General features: G+C 28.5%; 2 protein-coding genes across 2 annotated transcripts; one reads left to right on the top strand and one right to left on the bottom strand.

The window, feature by feature from the left end:
- The first annotated feature begins 420 nt into the window (after window positions 1-420).
- Window positions 421-5,535, top strand: LOC113383730 (transient receptor potential channel pyrexia-like). Its single transcript, XM_026621983.1, is given in 13 exon segments — window positions 421-511; window positions 514-648; window positions 651-671; window positions 2,071-2,188; window positions 2,390-2,517; window positions 2,822-3,051; window positions 3,163-3,301; window positions 3,716-3,930; window positions 4,015-4,156; window positions 4,238-4,362; window positions 4,495-4,662; window positions 4,776-4,976; window positions 5,227-5,535. Coding segments are annotated over 13 exon segments (2,022 nt in total).
- Window positions 5,536-5,886: 351 nt separating this feature from the next.
- LOC113383737 (ubiquinone biosynthesis monooxygenase COQ6, mitochondrial-like) lies at window positions 5,887-6,958 on the bottom strand. Its single transcript, XM_026621995.1, has 3 exons — window positions 6,778-6,958; window positions 6,196-6,335; window positions 5,887-6,129 (listed from the first exon to the last, which is right to left on the bottom strand). Exons 1-3 carry the CDS (start codon window positions 6,956-6,958, stop codon window positions 5,887-5,889), a joined length of 564 nt encoding a protein of 187 aa, XP_026477780.1.
- Window positions 6,959-16,997: the final 10,039 nt, after the last annotated feature.

The raw sequence follows: 16,997 nt of genomic DNA on the forward strand, positions 1-16,997 counted from the left end.
GAAACTAAAGGTTTAAAAAATAGTAAAAAATATAATATTTATATAATTAGTTTTTCTGAACATGTAAGTTTTTCTAACATAGTTCGATAGATGCTTCTTTGATGTACTATGTTATGTGTTGTTCATTGGGTTTAGACAGTATAATTACCGTAAGCCAAATTGGACCGTTGTGCCCCGCCCTACCCTATGTCAATTTTATTTTATATTAAATTTTAATGTGCCATTTTTATTTTTAATTAAAACGCTTGTATAGGCTTTTCTTTTAAATTACTGAAAAATGTAACATATTTGCATATTAAAAGTTTTTCTTCAGTACGCTTTTAATGACGACCGGTTAGTATGACGAGATTTCGGCGTCCCTTCGATGTCATACTAAGCGGATTCTACTGTATATTCATTTCTATAATCTGCAAGCAAACTATGCATTCTGATGAAATATCACAGGTATTCACCGAAACACCACTACATGTAGCGGCGGCCCTGGGTTCAGAAGACTGCATCCGGTTATTACTGAACATGGCGCAGATTTTCGATCCCATTGGGGTCCCCGAAAAATGACTGCATTACATTTAGCATCGGAAGATGGAAATGCAATTTGTGCGCGACTTCTCACACAAGCTGGCGCTTCTGTCGATGCCAGGAATCATAGAAAACAACTTCTTTACATTTAGGTAATGCAACATTTTAATTCATATTAACTTCCCGAAGGAGAAGTTTATGTTTTCATCAAACAATCCGATTCGCTAATTTTATGTTTTCTCGACGTTTCAAGCCATTCTGAATCGAATGAGATCAAATTTGGAAAAGTATGTGTGTGTGTGTATGTGAACAGATTTTTTGCCGTAAATCGACGTTTTCTCGAAAACTGGGGCCGATTTCAAAAATTTAAAAGCCATTCGATGTATCTCGACGATGACTATCGTGGGGACGATCGGCCGAGGAAGATATTGATTGGGAATCGTGCTGATTAGTTTTTGGTAAAGATCGGCCGGGTCGTTTTCTTGTAATAAAGTGTAAAAAAATTTTTTCGACGATTTTTATTATTATTTTTTCACGGTAGATACTATAGTCTTCTAGATCATACTAAAATATTACGGCCTTACGACAATTGGTTTAACTTTGAAAATTCGTCAAAGTTTGCAAAAATCGGTATCGTTTTTTTGGCATTTGTCAAAATTAGACCTTTCATCGACGTTTTCTCAAAAACGCCTGAACCGATTTCAGAAATTTAAAAGCCATTTGATTATTTCGATGAGGACTATCGTTTGTCAGTTTGTGCGACGATCTGCCAAGCCGTTCTTTGTAATTTGAAAAAAAAAGTTATACTTTTCGTCACATTTAAGCTCATCCCTACCGAACCGATTTTAAAAAATCAAAAACTGTTCGAAGATATTAGTTGGGAATGGTACTGATTAGTTTTAGGTGAAAATCTACCGAGCCGTTTTCTTGTAATTAACTGTTGAAAAAATAATTGAAGCCGATTTTTATGGAATTTTTAGCGATATATATTATGGTCTTATAGATATCTGTGATCTATCACGGCCTTATGACAACAAGCAATTTTAAAAATCAAAGAAAATGAGTAGTTTTTTTGACGTTAGCTAAAATTAAAATTAGACGATTTACTTGGTATAACAATATAGTACTTGGTCTTAATAAACATACTAAACCATTAAAATCCTACGGAAACTGATTCAAATATATATATTTAAAATTTTAATTTTAAAATTTTAATTTAAATATATTATAATAATTGTTGATTTTTGAAAAGTTGCTTTTTGAAAATACTCCGATTTAACGTGTTGTTCGTTTTCAATTATGTGTAATAAATCTACTCATAAATTAATTTATTTTTTATTGATTAAGTCGATTATTTACACATATCGGAAAGTTCATGTAACTTGCCTCAAATACCAATACCACACTAGTTTAACATTAAAATTAAAATACTCTACATATCGGAAACTACTTCCAAACAAGATTGAAAATCGTATTTAACGTATAATTTTTCGGCTTTAAAATAGTAAGTATTTAAAAAAGGAAAATTACATAATTTTGTATCATTTACAGCGGCGCTTGCTCAATCACCTGAAACATTGGAAGTTTTATTGGAATGTGGCGGTGATCCGAATGCGACTGACGCTGATGGTCGCACTCCACTGCATGGAGCAATAGTCAAAGAATCCAGGTACACGTTAAAATAAATGCTCAAAATTTAAATAAATAAATTACTAACTTATTCCAATAATTCATTGAAAAGTCATAATATTAGAATAGAAGTTAAATTAAACGAATTATGAAGTATATAATAAATCAAATTTCATATTCATGTCATGGTAATCTCATTTACATCATTAATCATTTCTGAAAATCTACTTTACATTAACAGATCGTGCGAATGTGCACGGTTACTTCTCGACAACGGTGCATTAGTAAACCGTGCAGACAATTTTGGTTATACGCCGTTGCACATAGCGGCTCTAAATGAATTCTCATCTTGCGTATACATGCTAATAGGTCAGTAAGTAATAATATTATGTTGTTGAAGATAATTGCATGATTTTTTTTATTACCTTATCATCACATATAATTAATTTTCAATAGCGAGATAATGAATTTATTATTATAGATGTAAGTTTTGAGAAATTTAATTCCTCATTGTTCGTATTATACGGTAAATTTTATTATTTCGCAGTTTACTAATTGCATTTTTTATGATTTAATTAAGTTTTCTATATATTGGTAATTTTCCAGTGAATATAACTTAATAGTGCTTTTAGAAGGCAAAATACTTTAAACAATTTTTGTCATTTTACTTAAGGATATGGTGCAGATGTGACAGCCAGAACAGATGGTGGTGGTGTGACTGCTTTATCGTTTATTTTGCGCCGTACGCCGGATGTAGTACGTTATTTAAGCAAATTCGATCATGCGATAAAATTGAATGACCACGAAATCGGAGACGCCGATTGCGAACTTAAGCTAGACTTCCGCATCCTTGTGCCAAGCACGGATCGAGGAGAAACAGAACTACTGAGAGCTTTCATCGAGGTTTAGTAAAAAAAACAGCTATTATCAAATTGAACTTTCATAATATTAAAGTGTACTCGTAAAAAAAAAATGGATGCCTTGACCTTTCAGACATTATTTTTATTTTCATAGGTCGGACGCAAAGATGTTCTTAAACATCCATTGTGCGAAACTTTCCTATTTCTCAAGTGGAGAAGAATTAGAAAATTTTTCTTATTGAGTTTATTATTCCACGCAGTATTCGTGATACATTTTAGTTGGTACATCATAGGTGAGTAGAACATTGAGATAATACGTAGGTTAAAATCATTTGACTGTATCAGAGTGTAGCAGCGTATCGTTATTTTGTATCATAAAACACAATTTAAAATCAGTTATTAAATGTATTATTATGGTAGGAATTACGAGAGCGTGAAAATTATGTAGACGCAATGGTAAAAGTTGATAATAATCTTGACTACGTTATTTGAAATTTGTTTGAAGTATAATAAAGATAAAAAAAAATTATTAAGCTGTTTTCCAATAAAGAAAATATCGATTATTTAAAACGCATGACTTTTATGAATATTACATAATTACTATTAAAGTGAAGTCTTATAAAATTTGTAACAAGATTGTACCACTTCCGAAATTTTCGAAACAAACGTCTAAACAATTTCATTGTTTCAATTACAATCTGTTTTAGCTGTCTTTTTGATTGATTGTACTACAAAAAGCGATGAGCAAATATGCCAAATGACTCCTCGATACGCAAAACCGCTAGGTTTTTGGGTATTGACACTTAACTGCATGCTGCTGGCCAAAGAATTATTTCAAATTTCCCAAGGGTGGATAGGATATAGCCGACAATGGGAAAATTGGTTGCAGTGGATTATTATTATCACTGTCTTTCTTTGCGTGGTAGGCATATGGATGCAAAAATATAATTTTCAAATATATAATATAATATATAGATTCTGTAATCTTTTATTCCTCGCCTTTTAGACACCACAGTACTACATTTTAGGCAAATGGACATGGCAGCATCATGTTGCGGCGTTAGCAATACTTTTCACCTGGTTAGAACTAATGATGTTAGTCGGAAGATTTCCAATATTCGGACTATATGTTCAAATGTTTACTACCGGTAAAAGACTAAAAGATAGAAAATTCAAACAAATTTTTGAAAAAATAATTTATTATAAATATTAAATATATTTTTTTTCAGTGGCAGTGAATTTTTCGAAGTTTTTGATGGCCTATTGCTTTTTGATTGTAGCTTTTGCACTGAGCTTTGGCGTGCTTTTTGCTGAAGTACCATCATTTAGCACAATTCCCTTGGCTTTACTTAAGGTAACACGATGACAAATAATTAAAAATGCTTAATAATGAGATATCATAATGCTATATGTTGCATTTTGTTTAAATAAAAAATATTTACTAATTGTTCACAAACTATAATTTTTTTTCATTTTATTATGATAGGCTGTTGTGATGATGTCCGGGGAATTAGAATTTGATGACATATTTCATGCTGAAGAATATCCTGTGAGATATCCCATAACTGCACATATCATATTTTGTGCATTTATTGTGCTAGTCACTGTTATTCTTACCAATTTACTGGTTGGTCTAGCTGTGAGTGATATTCAGGTAAGAATACCGTGAGAAATATGACTGATTTATAAAAAAATATTTTTCTGGAATATCAATATTTAATACAATTTTAATTGAAGCAAAATTTTAGCTAATATTTCCCTATTTAGGGTTTGCAGCAAAGCGCAGGGTTAGACAGATTATCGCGCCAAGCAGAATTGGTAGGACGACTTGAGAGTATACTGTTTTCAAAGTTATTGAGAAGATTGCCCACAAGAATTGTTCTCATATGCCATCGGAGTGCTATGTTACTCACATCTACTGGGCAATGGGCACTTTATATTAGACCAAATGACCCACGAGAAATGAGAGTAAGTTTACCATACTAATTTACCATATAAAAACCCAAAGTAAATGCAGTTTAAATTTAAGTTGAAACAAACTTAAACATCATTTTAAAATTTGAAAGATTATGAGAAATAATGTAAAAAAACATAACATTATAATAAAACTAGAATAATGATTAAAATATTATTTTTCATTGTTTATTCACGTTCTAGATAGAAATATTATAAAAATATAAAATAATCAAAATTGAATTTCTAATTTATTTAATTAAAGATTCCTAGAGAACTCATCACATCTATATACCAGTTAATAGTAGAACGAAAAGATCTACAACAAAATAAACGCAAGAGGGCCACCATATCTAAACCGCCTGAAAATTGTATTGGCTTCAAAAAACACAGTTATACAAATATTTCTAAGCCTGATAGCTATTCAAGTCTTGTTACTCAAACTATAAAATCAGTTCCTCAAGTTTACAATACAAATAAAGTTAGCAATCATCAGAGGGGATATAGAATGCGTACCTACTCTGAAATACCTTCCAAAGACCATAAACGGAAGAGAACTTGCCTTAATAAATGAAAATATTAGAGAAATGAAATTACATCTTACTGATTTATGCCAAAGAATTGATAACTTAAACCAAACAATAGCAGAAAATGCAAGCAATATAAGAACAGATAGGAATGGCAAAGTTTATGCAAATTAGAACAAATCAAATGTTGTACAAAATATTTGTAATACAAAATATTTGAGATAAGAAAAAAGTATGTGAAGACTGTAGAGTTAAATATTTTTATACAAGAAATGCAATAAATTTAAGCAATTAACTATAATGTATGTAATCTTATGTATAATTTATTATGTAATTTATTTATATATATATATATATATATATATATAATCCAAATTTAAGGTATATATTAAACTGACTTACCAAAAGATTACAAGTGAATTTCTCTCCAGTTTCCAATTCAACTTCATTTTTAGTATTTCTTTTGCCAATTTTAGATTTTTTACTTTTGCTTTATTTAAAATTGTTATGTTGGTTTTTGGAGTTTCTTCAAAAGAAGAGTACAAAGCATGTAATATTTCATCATTTTCAATTATGAACGCTATGTCGTTTTGCATATTATCATTGAAATTGATGGATGCATCAGAACATGCATCCCAAACCTAATAAAATTTCAAAATCTTATATAGTAAACATTAAATATAAATTATTTTTGATGCAAAATAGACCTGCATATCATTTACTGCTTTCTTTCTTCTAATTTTATCCCACACATTGATATCTTTGAACAATTGAGAAGATCCTTTGTTAATAGCCGATACTCTGTTTGAGTAGTTAGAAAGTTCCTTTTTAGCATATTTTGGACCACCTTCAAGCAGTAAAATTTGCTTATTGAAAGCCTTGCATCATTTGCTAGAAATCAAAATATTATCAATAAAATATCTAAACTAAAATCAAATACTTTGAGCCAATATCATGCATTATTTACAAGTAGTGTGAGAAAATAAAGTGAAAAAAATGCATATAAAAATATAATTCAAATTATTTATTAATCAATAAAAGATAAGTATCAAAGTATCATTATTATGAGAAAAAATATAAATGAAAAAGAAAATATATTTTATTATTTTGACACACAAAACAAATCATATTCCAATAATAAATAAAACTCATTTAATTATGTAATGACATTACGTATTCTTTGCACCAAACATTAGAGTTTATATTTCACCTAACATAATCAAAACATTATTCACATATTTAAGTTGTAATTAAATAATAAACAAGTTTTTAGTTTAACCTAAAATTACCTAATGCTAAAAGGAATGCTGTGCCAACCATTCCTCCTCCTGCTATTATTATGTCATATTGATTTTTAGTTTCGGCTGTACTGTATTTATGAAATCCATTTTTAATAAAGTATGACACAGGTTGAATAAACTTTCTATTATATTTTAAAATGGTATTATATTTTGAAATAGCACCAGCCATTTTTGCGCTATTTGACTACTAGTTTGACAGATGAATACGATGCTGACATCTTCAGCATCATTACATTTGCGTGAGGTTGACAACACTGCTACATAACACCAATCGAAAACGATTATGTTGGTTGTGTCAGAAACTTCCTCTCAACACGCAATTCTAAAAACGTTAATTAAACGAAAGTGTAATAACTAAATATTGTATAGTATTTATTAATTTAGAGAAATATAGAATCATTCGATAAATATCATTTTATATATATGAAGAAGAAGAAGTGACAGTAATATATTTATAAAAGACACAAGTGTAAAGCATATGTGTATTGCTTATTCATGGAGATATGTAAATTGAACAATATATAATGATATATATATATATATATTAATTCATACTTATTTGCTTCATATGATATCTGAAAAATAATGCTTAATATTAAAAATTATTACAAATCAAGAGCTTGTACATATGAAGAAGAAGAAGTGACAGTAATATATTTATAAAAGACACAAGTGTAAAGCATGGACGAAGGCAATATATATGTGTATTGCTTATTCATGGAGGTATGTAAATTGAACAATATATAATGATATATATATTAATTCATACTTATTTGCCTCATATGATATCTGAAAAATAATGCTTAATATTAAAAATTATTACAAATCAAGAGCTTGTACTTCAATTTCATATTTTATTATAACATTAAATTTTATATGTTTATTATTTTAAATTTTATTATTTTATAATATATAAAATCAGACTTGAGTTTTGCTGTGACGTGCATTTTAAAACCAATCAAAGAGCGGCTTGGCCCACTCATTAAGGGTCCTCAGCCAGCCTTGTGGTCTGCGTTGTCCTTGATTTCGATTCGGCGGTCCAACTGCAGTATGCACTCCCCCAACGCTATATCTATTTCCAGCATATTTGTCGTTAACTGTAATTTCTGGATAATCAACCTCACCGGTATTCTCTGTGACAGGTTTAGGGAGGAAATCCTGAAAAGTTCCAATAGCTGATTGACCTATATTTTGAAAAACATCAGCAACCGCTTGTCCAGCGCCTTGCAAACCGCCGATAGCGTTCTGACCAGCGTCTTGTAGAGCGTCGACCGCGGTTTGCGAGACGCTCTGCAAGGCGCCTACAGAAGACTGACCGACGTCTTGCAGAGCGCTGACTGCGGACTCCTGAATTGGAGCGAATACCGTTTGTGGGCCAGTGTTGAAGACGTTCATGAATAGATTTTCAAACCATCCTGGGCGGTTGGTGACCGGCTCATCGGCGTCTACAACTTCAGGTTCGAAGTTATTATAGTCATAGTCCGAGCTTCCGTGGTTGTTGTTATCTCCATTTCCGTTTCCTCCATGACTTCCTTGACCACCGCTACCATGACTTGCCCCTCCATGATGGTTTCCGCCACCGTGGTGGTTTCCTCCTCCATGTATTCCACCCCCATGATTATTACCACCATGACCGCCTCCATATTGACCTCCTCCACCGCAATTGTAAATATAGTTGTGATTGACTGTTACATCAGCAAATAGAAATTTGTGATCAAAATGTCCAAATGTTCGTCCACTGGGCGCTTCCCGCCCTCTATTCCTTGAATTTTGAAAATGGTTAGTAAGGCTTATTTCTATTCATTATTTTGGTTCTTTTGAAATTCTTATTGAATTATTATTCTATTACAAAATGTCATTATAATAAGACCATTGATCAAGTTGTTGACAATGTTATGTAAAGCATAAAAGAAGTTTGATCAATTGTGCAAATTGTTTTTTGTAATGATTTATTTTTGTGGCTTATTTGCTCAAATTATTTATTATCTCGATAGATACATTAATTTTGTAATTATTATAAATAGATTCGTATTACTAATGATAAAAACGCAATATTTTAAGTATTCTCTAACATAGAGCAATAACTTTAACCGTTGACTATAATGAAATAATTATCAAAACAATTTATTTTAATAACATTATCTCATAATTAAATCAATTACCTGCAAGGTCTCGGTCTTCTTCGGCGGTTACTATTATCCCGTTGGGCCACTGGGTTCGCTTGTAGGAAATGCACAAATACCAACAGCAGGCATATGAAAAAAATCTATAAAAAACAAACTGCCAAATTATGTTTAAATAATATTATTAACTTAATAAATATAATTCACTATTTTAAACACTTCACTTCACCAAATTAACCCTCGCGCTTACCGAAGCATGCATTTCAATTAAATTAGACCCGACTTCCTTACTTCTTCAAGATTTTTGATGTTATGAATGTCTCCAGACTATTTCACTCACCTTTAGTATTACATATCTTCAAGATGGGTGAAAAGTGAGAGTTTTGCGCAGATTTTTTACGTAACATTGCAAATCCACCTCGTCCTACGCAAAATTTGTCGAACATATCTACTTGTGTCTACTGTCCAAAAAAGGTTAGATAAAAGTAGGTAACTTTTACTGGTTTAAAAACTATTTCTTTAGCACCACTTAAGTGGAACAACAGATAATAATTAGTATTGAATAAAATGAGTTTTCCGATTATATAGCAGGTATAATCCAATATTTCTGAAATATCTCCTTTCAATATAAGTGAATTCTCATTTTACATGTTGTTTATATCTCTTAACATTAAAAAGTTAAATATATTCTTCATATCAGCGATGATTTTAAATAAGCAAATAGGATAAGTAACTATTAAAAGGCATCAAATTTCAAGGAACTTTATATACGAGTTCTTAGTTTTTTTACACTCCACATTTACTTGTAATTCTTCGTAGAATATCAATATACTGGAGTTAGATTCTAATTTCAATAGTAATTAAAAAGTAACTATTTTTTTAATAATTCATTTATTCTAAAAGTTACTTTGGGTTCAATCACCCGATAACATAATACTTTATTGCAAATTCTATATTTGACAGAATGAGTGGGATGTTGTTGCACAAGTGGGTCACAAAATACACAAATTTGGCGAATGTGCGTAATCAAAAAATATACAAGTAATATATTCTATTTTATTTATTTATTGATTTAATTAATTATCGTCAATTGGTTATTTTTTCAATTCAAAAGATTAACATTGTGAAAAATTTATTGCTATTTTGGGGTTGTTGTATTAAATATACTTTATAAAATAATATATATATATATATATATATATATATATAATATATCTATATATATATCTATATCTCTATATATATATTTCTCTCTATATCCTATATCAATCTCTATATATCTCTCTAATCTATCTCAAATTATCATATATCTATCTTAGCGATCTCTCTATATTTCTCTATCTCTACCTCTATACATATCTATATATCTCTATATATATCTATATCCATATCTAATGTTAATAAAATGCAATTTTACTTTTATATCTTTCAAAACTATATTTTGACAAAGGTTAGTACCATCCAAATAAAAATCTCCAATGCTATACTTTTCAAATAACTAATTTAACACTATAATTCTAAAGTTATGTTAGTTTTTCATTTGCTGATTGCATTTTTCCACAAGAGTAAAAGTAGCGCTGTTAGCTAAGATTGGCTATATGAACACGCTTATTGGAAATTCATTGACTAATTGTTGAAAAAATATTTGTTTGAGGTCAAAATAGATAGACAAAAATTAATAATAAAATTGAATTATTATTTGTAACAAACATTTACATTATCTTATGAGAGTCAGATTATTCGTTTAATATTATTTAATGAAATTCTATGAAAGTGAGTCATTTTGAAAGCGAATCTGTACATATATATAATGTATCTCTGCTAGCCTCGGTAATGAGACAAATATACGTTTATTTGTAATATATTATATTAAATCTAACATGTATATATATATATATATACAATAGAAAATTTATTTTATTAAACATATAATAAATGTGAACAAATGCAAATTATAACTAGTACTAACGCAAAAGAAATTCGAAAAAATTATGTTTTATAGAAGAAATATTTACAAGAAAACATTTTTACAACTATTTGCAATAGTAATTTTTTGTTGTGGTCTGGAACACCTGATATAGAAAATATTTTATTACATTATCCAACGTACTGTTATCTGAATTGGTGTAACAATACTCAGCTAACATTGGCTACGAAAATAGACATTTATCAGAAATACATTTAATCGACACTTTGATTCAATATTTATGTTTCAAGAAAGTAACTTCAACGAGTTCTAAGTAATATCTGAAACTCAGCTCTTATTGATGTAATCGTAAGTATAGCAGTATTTCAATTAAATGCAAAGTGTCGATTTTAAATAATTAAATAAAGCTTTTTATTTCAATTTTTTTTTGAATTTGATAACTTTAAAACTGACTGAAAATATTGAAATTAGTTTTCTATTTTTCATATAAAGAATGATACTGCGCTATTTTATTTTTAATCATTTGTAGAGGATTGATTTCTTATCCTCAGAAACTTTTCAAGACTTTCATCAATTTCATCCCAAAACACTATATTAACAATATTCATATAATCTGTTATAATAATATATATTTTTTTCAATTGTTAATACTATAATATAATTATTTAATTAGGTTAACATAGTCTTAGTCTCTTATTAGAGCAAAATTTTCAATGTAATAAGTCTTATACTGTTCTAATCATGTATTCATATATATAATATATATATATATATATATATATATATATATATATATATATATATATACGAGGTCTGTTCTGTTCAAAAGTACCCGGAATTTTCGTTTTTTTCAAAAAAATATTTATTTATTCGTCTACATTAATGTGGTCCCCTTCAAAGTAGTCCCCCCCAGATATAATACACTTATGCCAGCGTTTTTTCCAATTTTCGAAGCACCCTTGATATTCACTTTTTGATATGTCCTTGAGCACTCTCAGCGATTTTCTTCAATCGAGGAAAACCGCCGTCCTTTCATGGGTCTCTTCAACTTTGGGAATAGGAAAAAGTCACACGGAGCCATATCTGGTGAATTTTTGCACTTTGCAACACTTTATTCATTTTTACGCAAAATTTAATACAAATTCTTTGACTTTTCAATTCTTCCATTGTAAAAATCGCCGAGCTCAGAAAAACACGTCGAACCTTAGCGACTACCACAGACAAAGTAAACAGTGAATATAGCTGAAAATTTCATCATACTTTAGGGGCATGTATACCAACACACTAAAAAAAAATTTTGACAATCAGACACTCCAGACCCGCGAAATTTAATTATTAGTAATTCCGGGTACTTTTTGAACACCCTCTATATATATATATATATATATATATATATATATAATATATTTATATATATATCTATATATATATATATTTATATATATATATATATAATTTATATATATATATATATATATACTTAATTAATTGATGAATTTTTATCAACAAAGTATAAAATTAACTCATATATCACAACAATGTATAACGCTAACGATACATGATATGTTCTCGCATAGCAATACCACATGAATCAGATTTTATAAAGGTTTTTTTATAACACTTTGATAAATAATATACTCTTTTATTGTTTCTTTCACGTTGGATTAATAAAAAGTAGAGTCAAGTTTGTTTACCAGACTTGAGATTTATGACACCTGTACAAGGTTACAATGTCTTCGCGATGATCTCAGAGTTTATTTTGTTCATTTGTGTACATATTCAATAATTTTACATTATGTGTTTGAATAAGTTTCATGTTGATTCTACTAATGCAAACTCTTCAATACACTCTATTTTTGGTTTAGGTATTTAAATTACTCATTTTAATATTTGGAATTATTGGAATGCTAATTTCCGTTTAATTCCGTACCGTATTCACGTATTTAAGTAAATTTTTGAATGCAATACATTTATACACGTTAAAGCGCCAATATATAAAGAAATTTATAATGTGTAAAATAATTGCACATAAAATCATATGGTTTTATTGCAATCATGTAGTAATCATTACTTCATGTGGTCAATATAACTTTTTTATTATTTTTCCACAATACTTCTAATATCAAATATTATTGTTTTCAATTGGATTTAAGCAGTAAATTAATAAATATTTAAATCTTTATTAATTCAATTAAAATTTAATATTTATAAAAACATAATATTTTTGAAAATAAAAATTCAAATAGCTTTTTATAATAATTACATTTATCATAATTATATAAATTTATTATAATTTTGTGTAAATTTGATACACTTAACAATATTTGCACAATTATATCATATTTAACAAAAATTACAGTTATTAACAGATTAGATAATTCTGTATAGTGTCATAAATAATTAAATCTAAAATGACTCATCTGATGTTTCATGATTGTCTATAAATATGCTTCACTACATTGACAATAATTTTGAAATCTCACATTTACATCTACAAGTGGAATTATTACTATATATAGAATACAAAAGTTAAACTTGATAATGGATTTCCACGAAGCATCAGTGATTTATATAGTAATATTATTTTTAACTTGAAATTTATATTGTTTATGTTATATTAAGATACAAAATTTTAAGTGTTTATTATTATTATTATTATTATTGTTATTATATGAAATTTCTTACATATTATTTACTTAGTTCTAATTTATATAGTTATAATGATTGCCACTGAATGAATGCTAAGATGCTAGCCGAAACGTACGGATTTTAAATAAATTTCTAAAAACTCTCATACTATTTTTATTGATGTAACGTCCGACTTTTAAACTCAAATTATATATATATTATATCAACATCAAATTCAAGACTATTCAAAAATATGTATTTTATATATATCGTATATATATATATATATATATATATATATATATATATATATATATATATATATATATATATATATATAAATATCCTTATTTATGTCCTGATGTTTTTTAAAATATGGAATTTAATTTAAATAATGGTAAAATGCAACCATTACTCTACTACCAGTGCACTACTACTCTAATGTACCTTCATGTACATTCTAAAAACTAATAAAAAATATGACCAGTTAAAAGTTCTAAAAGTAAAACATGGAAAATTTAAACTATCTACTTCCTTATCAATGGCTTAATTTTTTAGAAATTATTTTCTGATATTTTTCATGTAGTTGCTTTTAGAGTCCTATATAGCAATAAATTGATATCTTTATGAACAAACCTTCGTTCAGTCATACGTTTTTATTAGTTTCTGTGTAAAACGAAATTAATTTCATCGAAACGGGAAGCGTCCGCTGACGCAGCGGCATTTCCAGGTACCAATGCCGGCTGACCGCCCGAGGACATGCGGTAACAAATGACTCAAAACGCACGACGAAAGCGACACATGTGACGCTCGTTTTTTAATTTTTACATATACTGTTGATATGGACCTGATAAACATTTTATTCAAAATTTCTTTTAAATGATTGTTCAATATTTTTTCGTAAATGTCTTTTGAGATATTTGGGATCTAATAACAATCTAAATGCAAAGGTCAATTCATGCGTTAGAGCACTGAATGTCATACACACAAAAATTGAAATTGCATTAAAATCCAATTTTTGGTATACTATAAATGTTTTAATGCCTTTAACTTTTCTTTTTTCTGGTGTTATGAACCCTAAAAATCTATTCATATTTTCAACAAATTAACTTAGTAGGTATATTTTTTCCTTACATCTTATACAATACATAAAACTCAGAATATTAAAATTGTAGCATTATCGATATCGATATACAATATTGATCAATAAATTATGTTAATCACATGACTCTATTTCAAGTGTCCTGCATTTTTTAACTTCACGTAGGCTAAGTTATAGTATATCTTTACGTTTCAAAGGTTTCTAAATATTTTGGCATACCTTATAAAAAATGGATGTATATGTGTGTTTGTGCAGATACAAATTTTCGTCGACGATTTCGGGAACACCGATCAACCGATTTGAATAATTCAAAAAACATTCGATTCGTATTGATAGGAAGACGTGCTGATTAGTTTTTGGCAAAGGCAGGTCTAGCCGTTCCGACGATACGAGGCAAAAAGTGCCAAAAACGGTAACTCAGTTTTTTAAAGAACGGAGCGTCCGATTTTAATAATTCAAAAAACATTTTACTTGTATTGACTAGATGAAGAATTGTTGTAATTTTGGGAAGGCACGTCCAGCGTTTATATACTCTCAACAAAAATAAGTTAAAAAATATCATTAGGCGGTTAAAAATGTTTATTCGACATAGGTACATCAAATGATCAGTTATTTTATAGAGATTTCAATAGTGTGTAATTTTTTTTGGGTTTCATATCTAGATTTTTAATTACGGTACGGAAAATCCAGCAATTTGCCTTAAGGCACGATGCCATGCATTCCACTAGTTTTAATTTTTTTTTGCTGGTCCAGTTATTTTTATATAATTTTTTAAATAGGTAATTTTTATAACTTTATGAATTTTATTATAATAACCCTTATTTATTTGGGAATAAAAATAATTAATGAATAAAGGAATTAATAAAATACACGCACGCAAATATGTATAAATAATATATATATATATATATATATATATATATAAATTTGTATATATATATATATATATATATATATTATACAGGGTGTCTCAGACCTCAACGTCAAGCCGCAACCGGTGTAATAGCATTACCTTAATTTCCTGAAAAAAAATATTTCAAGTTGTTTGGAAATTATGAGCTTTTAGGTGCAACCTAGAGCTTTGGTGAAATTATTACTATTTTTAGGTTATTTCGATTGATTTTAATTAATTTGAACTAATTAAATGCGCCAACTTTCGATAAAATTTTGACTTAAAATTACCACAACAACCGAAAAATGATTATGAAATCACCAAAGCTCTACGTTGCACCATAAAAGCTCATAATTGCCAAACAATGTGAAATATTTTTTGAGGGCAGTTAAGGTCAATATATTTACTCCGTTTTGGCTTGGCGTCATTGTATTTAAATACACATTATAATTCTTTTTATATTTAAATACTTTGTTGATTTGAAAACAAAACCATAAAAACGACAACTATTTTGTGTTCTATAAAAAGCTACGCGTGAAAAAGATTTAAAACATTATATTATTAGCTTAGAGAGATATTAATTATCAAATAAAATCGTTGTAAAAAACATAATTATGATAAAATGATTACCAGTATGTTAGTTTTAGATGATAATAAATAAAATGATAGATTCATACATAAATTACTCATTGCATTAAGTTGATCATATGTCTTTTTCTTGATCAATTAGCTTCATATCATTACTTTAAAATACAAAATTTCAATTTGAGTATCATCTTCTCCAGAGTCCTAACTTGGCGACGAGATTTTTCATTGCTATCGAACGTTTACTGAATAACTTATGTGGTGGGCATAATGTTGGATTGCTTGCGATATTACAGAACGGAAATTTGTCTCAGTTGAGGCGCGATAATAACTGCGGTCAAATCACAAACGCGCGCTCTTTACGATATTGACGGTTAATAGCCACTGTTTAACTGATTGTGATGTAATTTTTAAAAACAATATTTCTTATAACATAAATTACTGAGCTATTAAGATAATAGGCTAACTATTAAAATGATTGAGTCAGTGAGTGTTTTGCTACCGTTAGTGTTTCTTTGTGATATTGCGCTGTGCTATAACATTGATGTGAAATTTCCAATATTGTATAAAGGACCTAATAATGCGCATTTTGGATATTCTGTTGCAATAAGGGAAAACTGGTGAGTTTACAAAACAAAACATTTTGTTAATAATCTTATTGGTATTACATAAATTCCACGAATTCAAGCTCTTTATATAATATTGAGTAAATCTAAAACAAGTAATAATCATAATCTTATGAATCAAATTAAAATACATACAAGTTGATATCTGGCGTCATCTTGAAGATATTCATACTTTTTATTGAACACGTGAGATATTTTATATTCAAATAAAGCGTGTGCTGATGGTATGACTAATATTTCAATCATACTTGGCATAAATTAAATTGCTTTAAGTTATTTATATATACATAAACAATATATATGTATGAATAGAGATTCATCTTAT

This window comes from Ctenocephalides felis, unplaced genomic scaffold (genome assembly GCF_003426905.1).
Source record: "Ctenocephalides felis isolate EL2017-DRISC unplaced genomic scaffold, ASM342690v1 CF-g0.4_SCAFFOLD_00845, whole genome shotgun sequence".
NCBI lineage: Eukaryota > Metazoa > Arthropoda > Insecta > Siphonaptera > Pulicidae > Ctenocephalides > Ctenocephalides felis.